We start from the raw sequence: 17,663 nt of genomic DNA, 5'->3' as shown, positions 1-17,663 counted from the left end.
CTTTGAGACAAATGAAAACACAGTACACCAAAATTTGAGATGTAGCAAAAGCATCTGTGCTGAGCGAAATTTATAGCTATAAACACATTATAAGAGAAGAAATATCTCAAATCAATAACCTAATTTTACACCTTAAGGAACTAGAAAAGAAGAGCAAACTAAGGGCTATAAAAGGAAGGAAATAATGAAGATCAGAACCAAGATAAAGGACAAAAGGAATTGATACACAATAGAGAAAAATCCATGCCCAAGGCCTGGTTTATTTATTTATTTATTTATTTTAAAGATCAACAAAATAGACAAGCTTTTAACTAGACTAAGGAAAAAGAAAAGACCAATTACAAAACTCAGATATGAAAGTGGGGACATTACTACTAATTTTACAGACAAAAAAAGATAATAAGAATATTATGGACAATTATACACCAACAAGCTGGATAACCTAGATGAAATGAACAAATTCCTGAAAACACACAATTGACAAAATCGACTTATCAAGAAAAAGAAAATCTGGGGCCCCTGGGTGGCTCAGTCGGTTAAGCGTCTGCCTTCAGCTCAGGTCATGATCCCAGAGTTCCAGGACAGAGCCCCACATGGGGATCCCCGCTCAGCAGGGTGTCTGCTTCTCTCTCTACCCCCACCCTGCTTGTGCTCACTCTCACTCTCTCAAATAAATAAAATCAAAAAGAAAAAGAAAATCTGAAGAGACCGTAAGTAATCAAAATCATCCCAACAAAGAAAAGCCCAGGACCAGATAGCTTCATTGGTAAATTCCACCAAAATTTAAAGAGTTAACACCAACCCTCCTCACTTTTCAAAAAACGGAAGAGAAAGGAACACTTCCAAGCTCATTCTAGGAGGCTAGCACTATTCTGGTACCAGAGCCAGACAAAGATGCTACAATCCCAGAGGAATACTGATGCAAAAATCCCCAGCAAAATACTAGCAAACGTAATTCAGCATCCTCTTAAAAGGATTATACACCACGATAAAGTGAGTTTTACCTCCATAATACAAGATTGGTGGAATATGAGCAAATCAATCAAAATAATATATCCCATTAAAGAATGAATGGGGGGAAAAAACACATGATCATCTCAATTCATGCAGAAAAAGTATTTGACAAAACTCAGCATCCTTTTATGATAAAAAAACACTCAACAAACTAGGAACAGAAGAAAATTCGATGTTTCCTCAAAAAGCTAAAAATACAATTGCCATATCATGCAGCAATTCAACTCTTATGTATATACCCAAAAGAAGTGACAGCAGAAACTCAAACAGATACTTGGACAACAATGTTGATAGCAGTATTACAATAGAAGGCTGAAGCAACTTAAGTGCTCAGATGAACAGATAAACAAAATGTGGTTTATACATATCATGGAACATTATTCAGTCATAAAATGGAATGAAATTCTGAGATATGCTACAACATGTATGAACCTTGATCACATTAAGCTAAGTGAAATAAGATACTCACAAAAGGGCAAATATACTGTATGATTCCACCTATGAGGTATCTAAAACAGGCAAATTCATAAAAACAGAAGATAGAATAAAGGTTACCACAGGCTGAGGGGAAAGTGGAGTGAAAGCTACTGCTTAATTGGTACAGAGTTCCTGTTTGAGGTGATGAAAAAGTTCTGAAAACAGATAGTGGTGATTGTTGCAAAACAATGCAAATGTACTTATTGCCACTGAACTGTAAACTTAAAAATGGTTAAAATGGTAAATTTTATGTTTATTTTACCACAATAAAAAATAAATAGATAACTGGAGAGTCCTGCATCTATTAAAGAAATTGAATCTATGGTTAAAAACCTTTCCATGAAAAAAATTCCAGGCCCAGAGTGAATTCTACTGAACATTTAAATAATAATCCATTCTAAACAAACTCCTCCAGGAACGTGAAGAAGAGTGAATACTTTCTTAGTCACTCTATGAGTTATACATTACCCTGATACCAAAACCAAAGACATTATAATTAAAAGCTATAGACTAATATCCTTCATGATTACATATGAAAACCCTAAACAAAATTTTATCATAACTAATACAAATATGTATAAGAGAACAACACATCACAACATTCATTGTTGCGGTTATCCTAAACAATGAAAAAATCAATGGGGACTTTATTAAACTAAAAAAGAAACTTCATATGATCATCAACAAATGCAGGAAATGCACTTAACAAAACCCAACATGCATTCCTGACAAAACCTCTCAGCAAATTAGAAACAGGAGGGAAATTTCTCAACCTGATAAAGGGCATCTATGAAAAACATACAGCTAACATCACACTTAATGGTAAAAAACTGAATATTTTTCCCCTTCATACCAGGAACAAAAGATGGATATATCAGCCCTCTTCACTTTTTTTAAGACTTTTTTTTTTTTTTAAGCCAGGGCAATAAGACAAGAAATAAAAAGAACCCAGATTGGAAAGAAAAAATGTAGAAATTCAATGGAATCTATAGGATTTAAAAAAAAAAAAAGCTCCCGGAACTAATTAGCAAGTTTAGCAAGGTTGGAGGATACAAACTAAACGTTTAAAAAATCTATTATATTTCTATATATCAGCAATGAACAAAGGATTCTTCTACTTAAGTAACATTTTTTAATAAAAATCCATTAAATATTTAGGGCTAAATCTGACAAAAGATGTAAAAGACATGTAACCACTCTGAAAGAAATTTTGAAAGACCAAAATAAATGGAGACACATAATTTGTTCTGTGATTGTTAAGACTCAATATTGTTAAAAGGTTAGTTCTCCCCAAATTGATCTATATAGAGTCAATGCAACCCCTATAAAAATCCTAGCAGGCTTTTATTTTTAAATCAACAAATGGATTCTAAAATTCATTGGGAAACACAAAAACATTAGAGCCAAAATAATTTTGAAAAAGGTAACAAAATTGGTAGACTAACAATATATGACTTCCAGGCCTACTATAAAGCTATAGAAATCAAGACAGTGAAGCATTCTGACATAGACAAATAGATTAATGGGCTAGAATAGAGTCCAGAAATAAACTCACCATATATAAACAACTAAGTTTTCACAAAGGTGCAAAAGCTATGCAGTACAGAAAGGACAGTCTTTTCAACAAATAGTTTTAGAATATATAAGAAAAAAAAGGGAAAAGAACAGAACTTCAATTCATATGCTTTATACTGTATCCAAAAATTAATTCAAAATGAATCAGACCTAATATAACACATGAAACCATACAACTTCTAGAGAAAAACATAAAGAAAAATCATTGCAACCCTCTGTTAAGCAAAAGATATAACACTGAAACCATCATTAATAAGAAAAAATTGATAAACTGGATTTCATCAAAATAAAAAACTTCTGCTTTTAGAAATAAGCTGTTAAGAGAATGACAAGAGGAGCCACAGTCTAAGAAAATACCAGCAAAGTATATATCATGTAATAAGGGGTTCATATGCAGAATATATAAAGAACTCTCAAAATTCAACAATAAGAAAAAACAAAAAATGAACAAAAGATTTATACACTTCACACACACACACTCAAAATACAGTCAACAGACAGCAAATAAGAACTTTAAAGACACTCAACATCACTGGTCATTAGACAATGCAAATTAAACCACAATGAGACTACCAACACATACATACCTATTAGAATGGTTAAAATTTTAAAGTCTGATCGTGCTAACAGGTGAGGATGTGGAAACAGGAACTTTTATATACTGTTAGTGGAAATGTAAAATGATACAATAACTTTATTAAAAAATGGATGGAATATTTTCCAAACTTAAACATGCATTTTCCATATGATTCAGCAATCCTATTACTGGGTATTTACTCTAAAGAAATAAAAATTAATATTCATATAAAATCCTGTACCTAAATGTTTATACAGGTCTATTCATAACCACCAAAAACTGGAAACAATCCAATGTCCTATAATAAGTGGATGGATAAATCAACTCTGAAACATCCACACAATGGAATATAACCCAGCAATAAAAAGAAAGAAACTACTGGCATGCAAGAGCTTGGATACAGCTCAAAGGCATTATGCTAAGTGAAAAAAAAGTCTGAAAAGTTTACATAATATATTCCATTTATAGGACATTCTCAAAAAGATAAAATTATAGTGATGAAGACTGACCAGTGGCTGCCAGAGGCTAGAGGCAGGGGAAAAGTATGACTAAAAAGACACTAGTTTTTTAGAATGATGGAACTGCTTAATATCCTTACTGTGGTAATGATTAAATGACTATATACATTTGTATAATACATGTTAAAATTCAAAAAACTGTATACCAAAACGAGGGCAATTTTACTGTAATTGGTAATTAAAAAAAAAAAAACCCACACTATCTACTCATATGCTAGGAATATAACAGACCAAAAATATTTTCTAAAAGAATAAATTACCAGAGAACATGTATTATAAAATTTCTGCTTCTTTCTGATTTACGATTTACTTTGCTACTAAGTCCAAGACTGATTTTGTAAAATTGTTCCATGGGCTTTTGAAGTAATGAGTTCTTCCCTCAAAAGATTTATTGATTGGGGCGCCTCGATGGCCCAGTCAGTTAAGCTACCAACTCTTGGTTTTGGCTCAGGTCATGATCTCAGAGTCATGGGATTCGAGCCTTGCGTTAGACTCCGCAACCCAGCACAGAGTCTACTTAAGACTCTCTCTCCCTCTCCCTCTGCCCCTCCCACCCCCCTACCCCACCCCACCCCCGGGATCTCTCTCAATTAAATAAATAAATCTTACCAAAAAAAAAAAAAATTTGTTGATTGAGGGGCACCTGGCTGGCTCTGTCAGTAGAGCATGCAACTCCTGATCTTGGGATGGCAAGTTCAAGCCCCATGGTGGGTGTAGGGATTATTTAAAATCTTAAAAAAAAAAAAAAAAAAAAAAAAAAAAAAAAAAATTGTTGATTGTGTTATTCTATTTCCCTATGGTCTCATTTGTGATTTTTGGATCTATTTAATTATGAAAGAGATATAACAAATCTCCTAATATAACTGTATTTTCATCAAATTCTCTTGTGTTTTGAACAGGTTTTGCTCTTATATATACCATCTATGTTTGGTGACTACTTGTTATGACTGTTAGAGCTACTTTGTTAATTAGTTGGGCCTTTCATTATTACATACTATCTTATTTCATTATATCCAGTGCGTTAATCTTAAATTCTACTTAAAATCACATTATATTACCACCTCTGCTTTTATATTGTTTGCATTTGCCTGGCCCATCCCTTTATTTTCAACCTTTCATTATTTGTTTTTAAGTACTCCTCAATTCCATCTGACAATATGAGTTATTAGAATTGGACCTATTCACATTTAATTAACTGATATATTTTAATTCTGTTACTTCCTTCTTATGTTTAACATTTTTGACATTCTGTTCAAATCTGTGTTTGATCCTTTTTATTTCTGTATTACTATGTTGTGATTGAAAGAATACCAAGTTAGAAGTTAGGAGGCAGGGTTTAGTCTCAGGTCTCTTCCTGAGGTCTAGCTAGGCAGGAGCTTAACCTCTTTAAGTCAGTCTCCCCCTTCTCATCAAGGAATATAAAAATTCCTGCTTTACCTGCTAGTTATTTTGGGGGGAGGGAGGGTGGAGAACATTGGGGTAAGGGGACATCAAGAGGGATACTATAAAAGCTTTAAGGATCCAATAGAGAAATAATTATGAGGACCTAGATCCCCAAATTTGAGTTTACAAACTTTAAAAGTATCAACAATAAAATGAGGTAAGTGCTCTGCTACCTCAGAGGATAGAGTAAATATGTTTTAAGAGTTGAGAAGGAGGGGAAGCTGGGGGTGAGAAAAGATGTACAAAACCTTATGAAGATTAAAGTCTCAGAGATGAAGAATAACCTGGGAAGCCAGGGCTTGTTGTGATGACTACTTAAAGGGAGACAAACAGTAAGATGGTTTTATGGCAGAAAGTAATAGCAAGATAAAAAATGTTTGGAGAGGAAAGAGGGGTGCGGAGAAAGGTCTTGTCAGAAGCGGGCTGAATTCCAAGACTCCCAACTTGGCTTCTGCTGATGGACACGGGGCTGGCAAAGCGTTGGATGGTCTTATTCCAAACTAATATCATTAATCAATCAATAAGAAATTAAATGACAACAAAACAGCTTGGAAATTAAGAAACACATTCCTAAATCAAAAATTTCAAATGTTCAAAGAAAGCTAAACTAAAAATTCAAACTATCCAGAGAGCAATGAAAAAGAAACACACCCTACCAAAACCTATGGGGCACAGTAAACTTGTTCTTAGAGGACATCTTTATTAAAGAGTAAGGACTAAAAAGAAGGGAACTTAATACTACTCTTAAAAAACTAACAAAATAAACTAAAAGAAAAGTAGGAAGGAGAGAAGGAAAAAATGAAGCAATTTCTCAAACAATTAAATAAATATATTCCTCAGGACGCCAGAGTGGCTCAGTGGGTTAAGTGTCCAACTCTTGATTTCAACTCAGGTCATTGATTCAGGGTTGTGAGATAAAGCCCTGTGTCAGGCTCTGCACTGAGCATGGAGCCTGCCTGAGATTCTCTCCCTCTCCCTCTGCTCCTCCCCCCACTTGCACGTGCGCGCTCTCTCTCTCTCTCTGGAATAAATAAAATCTTAAAAAAAAAAGCAGAGAACTCATTTTAAATTTTAATTTAAATAAATTTTCTAATTTTTTATTTGAAAAAGTTTTACTCAAAGCACTCTTTACATTCAAAGGTCACCTAAAACAAGGTAAATTAAAAAATAAAAAACTTTAAAAAATAAAAAATAAAAACTTTAACATGAAGCAAATTTTGCCTATTTAATTAGATTATATAAAATTAGTGTAACTAATTTCTACAAGGATCTAATCTCCATGCTTAAATTTCAATCAGTTCTATCTATGCAGCTAATAAGTACCATCATAAGGCCTTGCCATAATCCAAACACCCCCTTGCAGCAAACAAACAAAAAACCTGGTCAGAATATTCTTAAAATTTTGTGTGTGTGTGTGTGCATTTATTTTTATGTCAGAAATATTAAATATTTGTTGTCTCATTCTAATTCTGAGATTCAAATATACATATGCTGAATCTCCTTTTCTGATTTCCACATCATTTTTTATTTATTTATTTTTTTAAGATTTTATTTATTTATTTGACAGAGAGAGACAGCGAGAGAGGGAACACAAGCAGGGGGAGTGGGAGAGGGAGAAGCAGGCTTCCCGCAGAGCAGGGAGCCTGATGCGGGGCTCGATCCCAGGACCCTGGGATCATGACCTGAGCCAAAGGCAGACGCTTAAGAACTGAGCCACCCAGGCGCCCCTCCACATCATTTTTTCTAATGTGTTTTAAACATTTTTATTCATTTTGGCAAATTTTACCCACTTCTTTCTTTTCTAGCTTCTATTGTCCTTTATTTTGTTTTCCACAGTCTCTACTGTCCCTTGTGATCCTTCTAATTTCGCCCTTATTTCAGTGACGGTTTTATTTTCTTACCCTTATTTTTCTTTCTGCTCAATTAGCTGACACTGCATTTTCTCATGCAGTCACACTATCTCTTCCTGACCTCTTTTATCACTGCTTTGTGCTCTCAGTGGTAAATATTTCCAAAAAGTGTTTTAAATTCATAGCAAAACAGCTGGGCATGATTTTCATCTACTTTACAGAAGTACTTTTTCTGTTGAGTATTCATTCATCTGTCCTTTGTTTTTCTGCTACTTTCTTCCTTTTTGATTCTTGAGTGGTAGGAAGTAGTGTTTAGCTGAAATCCTTTTGATAATTCATCTTTAAAGGAGGTGAGGTTTTTTTGGACAAGCTATCTGTAAGAGATTCATGCAGAAGGCTATAGTGGTTCCAGTTCTTGACCAGCAAAACTTTGTCTTGATTCAAGGTTTTATATGAGAATCATTTAGGTTTTTTTTTTTTTATTTTTTTTATTTTTTTTATTTTTTTTAAAGATTTTTATTTATTTATTTGAGAGAGAGAGAATGAGAGAGAGCACATGAGAGGGGTTAGGGTCAGAGAGAGAAGCAGACTCCCCGCCGAGCAGGGAGCCCGATGCGGGACTCGATCCAGGGACTCCAGGATCATGACCTGAGCCGAAGGCAGTCGCTTAACCAACTGAGCCACCCAGGCGCCCTCATTTAGGTTTTTTGTTTGTTTGTTTACTTTTCAACAGCCAATGGAGATAGGCAGCCTTGAGGTTTTCACAATGCAAAGACATCTCTTCCCCTACTGCTACAGAGAAAGACAAATGTAAAAATGGCTTGTTTGTGTGATTCTTTGTTTGGCTTCACCTCCCCAACTTCTTAGTATCAAACCCAGGTGCAGGGAAACTTCTGCCATTAGCTTAAAAAAACCCATTTTGCTTTCGCAAACAAGGGATTTAGGCTTTGCATCTCAGGGTGGGCCGCTCAGGTTCATGAAGCTTCCCTTGCTGGCTCCAAGCTCTGCAGCTATGGCATCCTCACTCTACTTCTTCCCACATACAGTCTGCTTAGACTCACTGCTCTTGGCAGCCATTCCACCTATTCTGTGGCCTGGGGTTTTTAGCTTTCTTCTAGTTTAGTGGAATATGGGGTTTGTGGTTTAGTTTTTCCCTCCCTTTGTTGTCATTCTGGCTAACTGCCAGAAAGCAAAAGAAGAAAACCCAACTTTATTGCACCATCCTCAGGTTCAAAATCCAACAATTACGTTAAAAGAACATTTTATACAAGATAGAAACCTGAGTGTCTCACTATATTACTGAAAAGATAAAAGTGTGCTTTCCTTACTATCCTACCGGTAAAATACTAATTTTCCACAAAACACTAATTATTACAAGGTCATTAGCAACTGAACTAATTGTTTTATTTTAAAAGTTCATGTGTATATTAGTTATAACCTAAGGCAGAAAATAATCTGATACCTAAATGTAAAAGATACGTTTCAAGACCCAGAGCCCATTTGGGGAACAAATTATGTACATCATCAGTATGCCACAATCTTAGTATTTATTTTTAAAGTGGACAAAGCCTTTTTAATAATGAAGACAATATATAATTTGTCATTGTCCAACTCTCCAGATTCCATTTGGGCTTGAAATGAAGACAAATAGCTTTATATTATATATTGATCATTCCCTTAGTAAAATTTTAACTCTAGACAAATTCATTTTCCTTCCAGTTACTACTCTTCTACCCCTTGCTATCCATTGCTAGGCACGTACTGAGTGAAATGAAGTTTTACTACTAATTTTTTAAAGAACAAATAATATATCAAAGCCAAATTAAAATGGATTTTAAATTACTAGTGTTTTAAATGACTCCTTTTCACACACATAAATGTAAATCTGTAAATGTTAATAGGCTACACAAATGTTAAGTAATGCCTGGTATAACTTATTAAACATTTAGAGGCACTATGAATTCATACTGAATTCCTTGCAGAATTCTAAATAAGAAATGTAGATGGAATTTGAAAAATCACTGTTTGACAACCACCAAAGTTAGAATGATAGGATGACACTTTAAAGAAATTTGGCATATATCACCTTAAGTAACCAAAGTTCCATCACCAATAATGGTACAAATATATGGTACAAAATACACACCATGCTCTTGAGAAGCATTTTGTGGAATTCCTGCCAAAAATGCATAACCTGAATCTAACCACTAGGACACATTAGACAGATGCAACTGAAGGATATTCTATACTATAACTGACCTGGTATGTACTCTTCAAAAATGTCAAGGCCATGAAAGACAAAGAACTGCCCAGATTAAGACACTGAAGAGAAATGACAACTAAACTCAGTTGTGATCCTGGACTGCATCCTGGACCAGAAACAATTTTTTTTCTTTCACTAAATAAGACATTAGGGGGACAATTAATGAAATCTATCTGTATACAGTAGAATTGTATCCATGTTCATTCAGGAAATACATATTAAAGTATTTAGAGGTTAATCTTCTCTGCAATTTCACTATCAATTCAAAAAAAACAAGAACACTGTGTGTGTGTGTGTGTGTGTGTGTGTGTGTGTGTGTGTGTGTGTATAGAGAGAGCATGATAAAGCGTATGTGATAAATATTAACATTTGGGGACATACAAGAATTCTTGTACTATTTTTACAACTTTTCTCTAAGTATGAAATTATTTAACATTTGAAAAAAAGAAAAAAAAACAAATCACACACACAATAAATGTGAAAACAAAGCCAGTTAAGAGAAACTCTTTATTTTCCCTAATAATAATGCTAGGATCATATTTACTACATTCTACTCAACAGATCATGAAATTTTAGAGCTGTAAGGAAAACAGATTATCTCTCACTAAAACTCCTCCATTTATAGGTGAAAACAGTGAAGTTAAAGGACTTCCTGAAGATCTAGACAACTGGTTCAAGGCAGAGTCAAGACTACTATCCTGCTCTGACTCAGCTCTTTCACAATGCAAGCTGTCTCTTGATAGCTCTGTATTGTCATCTACTCCCTAAACATGTGATACACACGCTAAATAGCTCAATCTTCTCATATATTCTAGTAAGCTAATGTGGCAAACCACTTTTAGGCAAACTAAATTTCATTTTAAAGAGGCATTTAGGCATTACTGCTCCTAATAATCTTTAATAACTAATATCAATAAACATGTGAGTTCAGAATATATGCAGGATACTGTAGCAAATGCTAAAAATGCAAAATTAACACACTCTACTATTAGGTGATACTGTTAGGTCCATGATGATAGACACCAAGTCTATATAATTCATCATTATAGCCCCACCCTTAGGAGAGTGCCTGACATACAATAAATATTCAGATAATTGTATGCTGCTAAATAAAAGACAATCCATAGTACAAGAAAGAAATGTAGGTACAGATAATCATAATATCCACAGTGTTAACCAAGTGCCATGAAAGAACAAGTAAGTTATTTTTGCTTGGTGAGATCTACAAAGGCTCCAGAAATTTAATGAAGCCAAAGTTAAGCCTTGAAAGAAAAAGAATTCAACAGACATGGAAACAATGGGGTGGTAGATGGAGGGTAGAAGGAACTAGATAAAACAGACTGAAGGCAAGAAAATACATGGCATTTCTATTGAATTTTTAAACACAGGCTTACCTATCGTTGCTGCAAGTTCTGGATCAAAAGTATCATCTGTGAACCTCAAGAGCAGGCTAAAAGAAATGTTAAAAAGACAGATTAGAAATTTGTCTTTTTTCCTAACCATTTGGCAAATGTTCAGGATTATTATATTTTGTCACAAAGTAGACACAGATAATGGGCGCCTGAGTGGCTCAGTCATGATCCCAGAGTCCTGGGATCGAGCCCCATCTCGGGCTCCCTGCTAGGCAGGGAGTCTGCTTCTCCCTCTGCCCCTCACCCTGTTCATGCTTGTTCTCTCGCTCTCTCTCTCAAATAAAATCTAAAAAAAAAAAGAGCCTACTTTAAAAAAAAAATTAGACACAGGTAAGAATAGCTGATGTAGGTCTGCTCCCACAAATATTGCCCCACTGCAGGTATATATAGAGGAATTAAATTATTGGAAAGGCAATAAAAGAACCCCAAGAGCAAAGCAGTTTACTTAATATATTCCCCATGCTCCCCTACACAATTCCCAAGTGTGAAAAGATTTGGGCTTGGTTTTGGTTTTGGTAACTGTAAAGGTACGTCCTTGTGAGAAAATAGTATCAGCAACATGTCATACTGTGACGTGGACAAAAAGGGGGGAAATAAGTCTCTTGGAATGCAACAAATTAATTTTTTGTTTAAATTTGATGTGTACTACACTCTGAATTCAAGTAAAACAGAAAGCTGTGAAAATCTATCATTTGGTAACAAGTAGTAAGTAGTAGGACTACTACCTAAGCAGGAAGAAAACATATAGTAAAAAGTGAAGGTAGATCACATGATAGTCAGAATAGGTATACTCTAGCAAATGCTAGGTAGGGTGTATGAAATCAAGTAGGCAATAGGGAGTTACTGAAAGCTTTTTTAAAAAAGAATGGCAAGAACTGCTCTACATTTTGAAAAGTTAATGCCAGCAAAAAAAAAATGCAAGAAAATTAACCGAAGACAACTGCCATGGTTATGGTGAGAGATAAGGAGGACTAAACCTAAGAAATAGTAAAGCAACTAGAAAGAGATGAAATAATAGCAAAAGATACCACATGAGTAGGAATTTAAGAAACAAGGCAGAGGATCATAGGGGAAGAGAGGAAAAAATGAAACAAGAAACCAGAGAGGGAGACAAACCATAAGAGACTCTTAATCATAGGAAACAAACTGAGTGAGGGTTGCTGACAGAAGTGGGGTAGGGGGATGGGGTGACTGGGTGATGGACACTGGGGAAGGTATGTGTTGTAATGAGCACTGGGTGTTATAGAAGACTGATGAATCACAGACCTGTACCCCTGAAACAAATAATACATTATATGTTAATTAACTGAATTTGAATTTTTTAAAAAAAGACACCATATGAATAATCTAAGATTTTATATCTCCCAGAACTATTTATTTAATATAAGGTGGAAGTGTCAATTATTAGAAGCTCTTCAAAAATATAATCTAAGCTTTTGTTAAAGCCCTAGATTTATAAAATTAATCAATCTTCCTTCACATTATCTCCTACAATAGGACAAGACTGTTCTATCGATCAACCTGTATGCATTAATAAAATCAAAGAAGGGCGCCTGGGTGGCTCAGTCGTTAAGCGGCTGCCTTCAGCTCAGGTCATGATCCCAGGGTCCTGGGATCGAGCCCCACATCGGGCTCCCTGCTTGCGGGAAGCCTGCTTCTCCCTCTCCCACTCCCCCTGCTTGTGTTCCCTCTCTCGCTGTGTCTCTCTCTGTCAAATAAATAAAATCTTTAAAAAATAAATAAATAAATAAAATCAAGGAAATAGCTATCAGATGTCTGAAATGCAAAAAAAATTTACAAATATTTCTGTAGGTTGTAATTACTGTTGCTAGAGATTTTTTTCCCCAGAGTATACTGCAACACATAACGGCCTTTGGTATTCAAAATCCGGCGTCATTAACTGTATTTGAAGGATTAACTCTCCCTTTCCTGGTTTTACTTTCTTGTGTTTACCATGAAACCACCACCACAAAAGTGAAATAAACAGTAGATTTTCCACGTAACACTGTACCCTCTTGACTATAACTTTGCTTATTCCAACGTGAGTCAGGTGACAGCACTAACAAGAATCTTAAAAGACTGCACTTATAAAAAATTTTCTTCTCTCCCCAAGAGTAGGTTTTTAAATTAATAAAAGTAAAAATTTCACTAAAAATTTAGTTACTCATATTTTAAGAATGGAAAAGGTGTGTATCCATACTTGGTCACCACACTAAATATTATTACATAAAAGAAACTTGTAGAGTAGTAGTGGCAGTAGTAATAATAATAGCAGAATAATACAAATAATAACAATGGTATTGGCTATTATTTATTGAACATCAACAATGTGCCAGACACTTGAGCCAGCGGTTCTTCTTACATAATTGCTAATCCTTACGATAATCCTTGTCATTAAAGGTACTTTGTCAGGGGCGCCTGGGTGGCTCAGTCATTAAGCGTCTGCCTTCGGCTCAGGTCATGATCCCAGGGTCCTGGGATCGAGCCCCACATCGGGCTCTCTGCTCCGCGGGAAGCCTGCTTCTCCCTCTCCCATTCCCCCTGCTTGTGTTCCCTCTCTCGCTGTGTCTCTCTGTCAAATAAATAAATAAATTCTTTAAAAAAAAAAAGGTACTTTGTCAGGAAAGCCAGGGAACTGATACGGTACAAAGCAACAAATTTTAATACGGGCTCTGAATATAAGCAGATCTTAGCCAGGGGTACACCGTTAGCTGGAAATGTATTCTAAACTCTATGTTATGCTTTTTTCTAGGCAGAGAGACTTTTAGACTTTTAAAGACAGACTTTTTAAAGACTCCACAACCAGAAAATGATTAAGAACCAATGCTCTAAAGGATGTATATTTAAGGGTTCATATTTTCAAAGTCAAAGCAACAAAATACTCTCCATGCAGAGCTATAGATGGAAGGAGTAACTACCACCATATCATTTAGAGGAAAGCAAATTTATAATAAACAGTGTGATCATAAATAGTCTGCATTTCTTAATTTACAAATGAAATTGGCTAAAAAGGATGGGGACACAGAGACACAGGAGGGACAGCAATTTAGGTAACAGAAGATCTCTATAATCCCTCCCAGTTTCTGAAACACTTTGCTACTTCTTTACTTCACTATGGCTAGCCACAGAATCAAAGCATCTCATACACTTAACATTAGATGGGGTTTGAGGGATTTCTATTCCAACCTCATTTTTCAAATAAGAAATGAAGACCTAGAGTGTTCAAGTATCAGACACAAGGTCACAAAAGTGGCAGCACCAGTTTCATAATCCTGGTCTCCTGGCTGCTGCCACACATGCTCATCACACTCCAACAGTCTGAAATAAACTGGAAAAATAACCCACTAATTTGAATTACTTAAGATGTCCTTTGTCATGCAACAATACAAGTGGTATTTCACTTCCATTAACTCTAGATCTGTAAAGAAACAAACTTATTGGTCAGAACAACCCTTAAAGATTATATCCATGACAAATGTTTTTGTACTAACTCAGCTTAAAAAGAATAGGCTTCTATCTTAGTAGAGTCATTTATTCTCATCGTACCCAGAAAGAATAAGTGTTCAAGGTTGTTTTCCATAGCAAAGAACATGCACCAATAACGTATGTCTAGCTAGAAAAATAAGCCAACTTTCTCCCTAAACACAATCCTTTCTTGAAAGAGGTAGTTAAATGTGTTAAAATTTTGCTGTGAGCAGCTGAAAATTCACCATTAAGTACTGAGAAAAGTTTGGATCAAATTAAATCCAAACAAGTTTGTCTGAAGGGAGGGAACTAAGGAAACCAATAAATCCACCTAACTGATTTTACACTAGAGGAAGAACCTCAATTACATAAACACTCTAGTTAACCTTCCAGAAAATTTTAACACAGCTTAACTGGTCATCCATCCAACACCTTTAGGAAAATGTTGCCAACCAAACTTGTATTGGGTTGAACCACATGAAATGACATTCAACCATTCTTGACTTCAAAATCAGCAATTTCATATGCCTTAACCTAAGTGAGGGTCACATCTCAAGAAAAAAAGACCACAAGGCTATAGAAGTCCTATTGAGACAATGTTCAATATATTAACTTTTTAACCCTCAAATATAATAGTGATCATGAAAAGTACTTTATTCAGTCCTTTATTTTTTTTTAAGATTTTATTTATTTCTTTGAGAGAGAGAGAGCTCAAGCCAGGGGAGGGGCAGAGAAGCAGACCCCCCGCTGAGCAGGAAGCCCAACGCAGGGCCAAATCCAGGCCTCTGCAATCATGAAACTCCAGGATCATGGACTGAGCAGAAGGCAGATGCTTAACCAACTAAGCCATCCAGGCGCCCTATTCAGTCCTTTAAATAATGCATACATACACACACATCCACACTACCCATACTATTTTGCTAGCCCAGTGTTTCATTAATTTATTCCTTGTTATGTACAAATCCCTCACTCCAATATATACTGAGTACACTAAATGAGAAAAACTAGAAAATATATTGTCATACTTTAAAAATATATAAAATTGCAGAACGTATTACAGAATAAAATTTCAAATCCTTAAACATCTAAAAAAGTAAAACTTATCTCCAGATCACTTCATCAAGTTAATCAGCAGGCATAGCTAAAATATGAAATTACTTACAGCTCCTGGAATTGGAATATTGTTTAAAAATCAAGACAGCCTAGAATATAACCTAGTGATAATAATAATCAGATGGCAAGAATAACTTGACCTGGAGAACTTTGTTCTAAGGCTTGGATGAAATCACAACCCGCTTGCAACACCCACTGAGCGTCACTGTTCTTACCCGATACTCAACTCGAACCACTGTCAACTATTATTTTCCCTCAAAAAAAGTCAAGAAAGAAAACACAAAATACTAATGTGTTCTTTCACCTCTATATGATGTGGCAGAATGCGAAGGAACAATTACACTTTATTCTCAAAGAATAAAGTCCACAGCTTAAACACTAGCATCTCAGACTAAAGTGAATTACTCAAGTAGTCAGAAGACCAAAGAGTTCTTTCACAGCTGACTCAGAAGAGAACAGAGAAGCGGCAAAGGGGTGCACCAAAATAGGCCAGGAATGTGACCCAAGGCGTCACGAAACTTCCTGTGTGGAACACGACGTATTCAGAGAAAGCCTGACAGAAAAACCAAAGTGCTAAAGTTACAACTCAACTCGCGGGGTGACAGTGAGCCTGAACCCCAGGGGCCGAGTCCGGGCTTCGCTCTCGGCCAGACTCGGGCCCAAACCCGCCCGCCACGCCCTAGGCTCCTCGGCAGCAAACCCGCTCGCCGAGCGGCGGCCCTCAGAATTGTTTTTTATTTGGTACGACAGAACGGGAAACGTATCCAGACAAGGCGGGCCTGCCACGGACCCACAACAAGGCAGGGGGTGGGGGTGGGGGGGAGGCAGGGGCTGCAAGGCCGCGCGGCCGAGAGGCCGGGGAGAACGAGCGGAGCCCGGCCCCAGCCCGGCCCGCACCAGCCGCCGCCTTTACCGTGCCCGACGCGGCCCAGCAGACAGCGGCCACGGAGGCAGAAAGAGCCCCGCCGCCCTCGTCACCGCCGGCAGAGCCGTCTCACCTGGACTTGCCTACGCCACTCTCGCCGATGATGAGGATCTTCAGGGTGGTCAGCACGTCCTCGTCCATCCTGACCCCGCTCCGCTCTGAGCCCAGCTGGCCACCCCAGTCCGGTTCTCAACCCTTCACCAGAGAGAGGTGCCCGCGCATGCGCAGCGCTGCGCGTCTGCCACCTTCCTTTCTCTCGGGGTGTTTAGGTTGCAGAAGCCTCGGTCGCCCCAGTTCCGCCTTGAGGAAACTCTGCGTCTGCGCAAACTCAGAGTCCCAGGCGTCTTTCCGGAGAGCTTATTCATCCCCTGCGCAAGCGCAGATGGGAAGAACCGCGTGTGATTTCACCCTCTTTTGTAGGCTGTTGCTCCTCCCCTGCCCTAACCTACCCCTCCTTCAGTGGTGTACTTGGGAAAGGGCTGAGTTGGCAGAGCATAAGGCTCTTTTATTTCAGCAGCTGCTCGTAACAGCTGCATTGCAATAGGAAAAGCTTGTGCTCGAAGACAGGTATCTTAAATTTAGGTCCCAACCCTACCTGATGAGGGATAGAAGCAGAAAAATGTTCTTTAGCCCAAAAGGCAGACCTGCAGCCTGCATAGTTTTAATAAGGTTCAAATATGTGCTGCTTGCTGTAGTCTCAGGACTGCCTGTATATCTCACTGATAGTTAATATTGAACCGAATAATAAACACCAGAGAAATCTTGTGAAAGTAGTTTTAGGAGTAGAAATAGGTAGAAAAGATTTATGATCTAATACTCTCTGCACATCTCTCCTCCCCCTTAAGCACTAAGCATATAACCACCAGCATCATACAACAAAAAGTACAGCCCTTTCTGCTCAGGGGTCCTGTCCCCGTGCTACCTAAATAAACTTATTAAGTTGCACCATACAACTCCTCAAGAATTCTCTCTTGACTGTTGTGCTCAGAGACCCCACACCATACCATATAACCGCTTTACATTACCTAGCC

General features: G+C 36.9%; 1 protein-coding gene across 1 annotated transcript in view; it reads right to left on the bottom strand.

Annotated features, from left to right (window-relative positions):
- RAB18 (RAB18, member RAS oncogene family) overlaps positions 1-16,951 on the bottom strand; it is a 32,156-nt gene extending 15,205 nt beyond the window's left edge. Inside the window, exons 1-2 of the mRNA XM_036088823.2 lie at positions 16,706-16,951; positions 11,112-11,167 (exon numbers count right to left, since the gene is read on the bottom strand). Of these exons, the coding sequence (XP_035944716.1) occupies positions 11,112-11,167; positions 16,706-16,773 (124 nt within the window). The 5' untranslated portion in view covers positions 16,774-16,951. The remainder of the gene's footprint in view (positions 1-11,111; positions 11,168-16,705) is intronic.
- Between the last annotated feature and the right edge of the window lie 712 nt (positions 16,952-17,663).

Source organism: Halichoerus grypus, chromosome 6 (genome assembly GCF_964656455.1).
Source record: "Halichoerus grypus chromosome 6, mHalGry1.hap1.1, whole genome shotgun sequence".
Taxonomy (NCBI): Eukaryota; Metazoa; Chordata; class Mammalia; order Carnivora; family Phocidae; genus Halichoerus; species Halichoerus grypus.
Note: the sequence above shows the minus strand (reverse complement) of the source record. Positions and strands in the feature narration are given on the sequence as shown.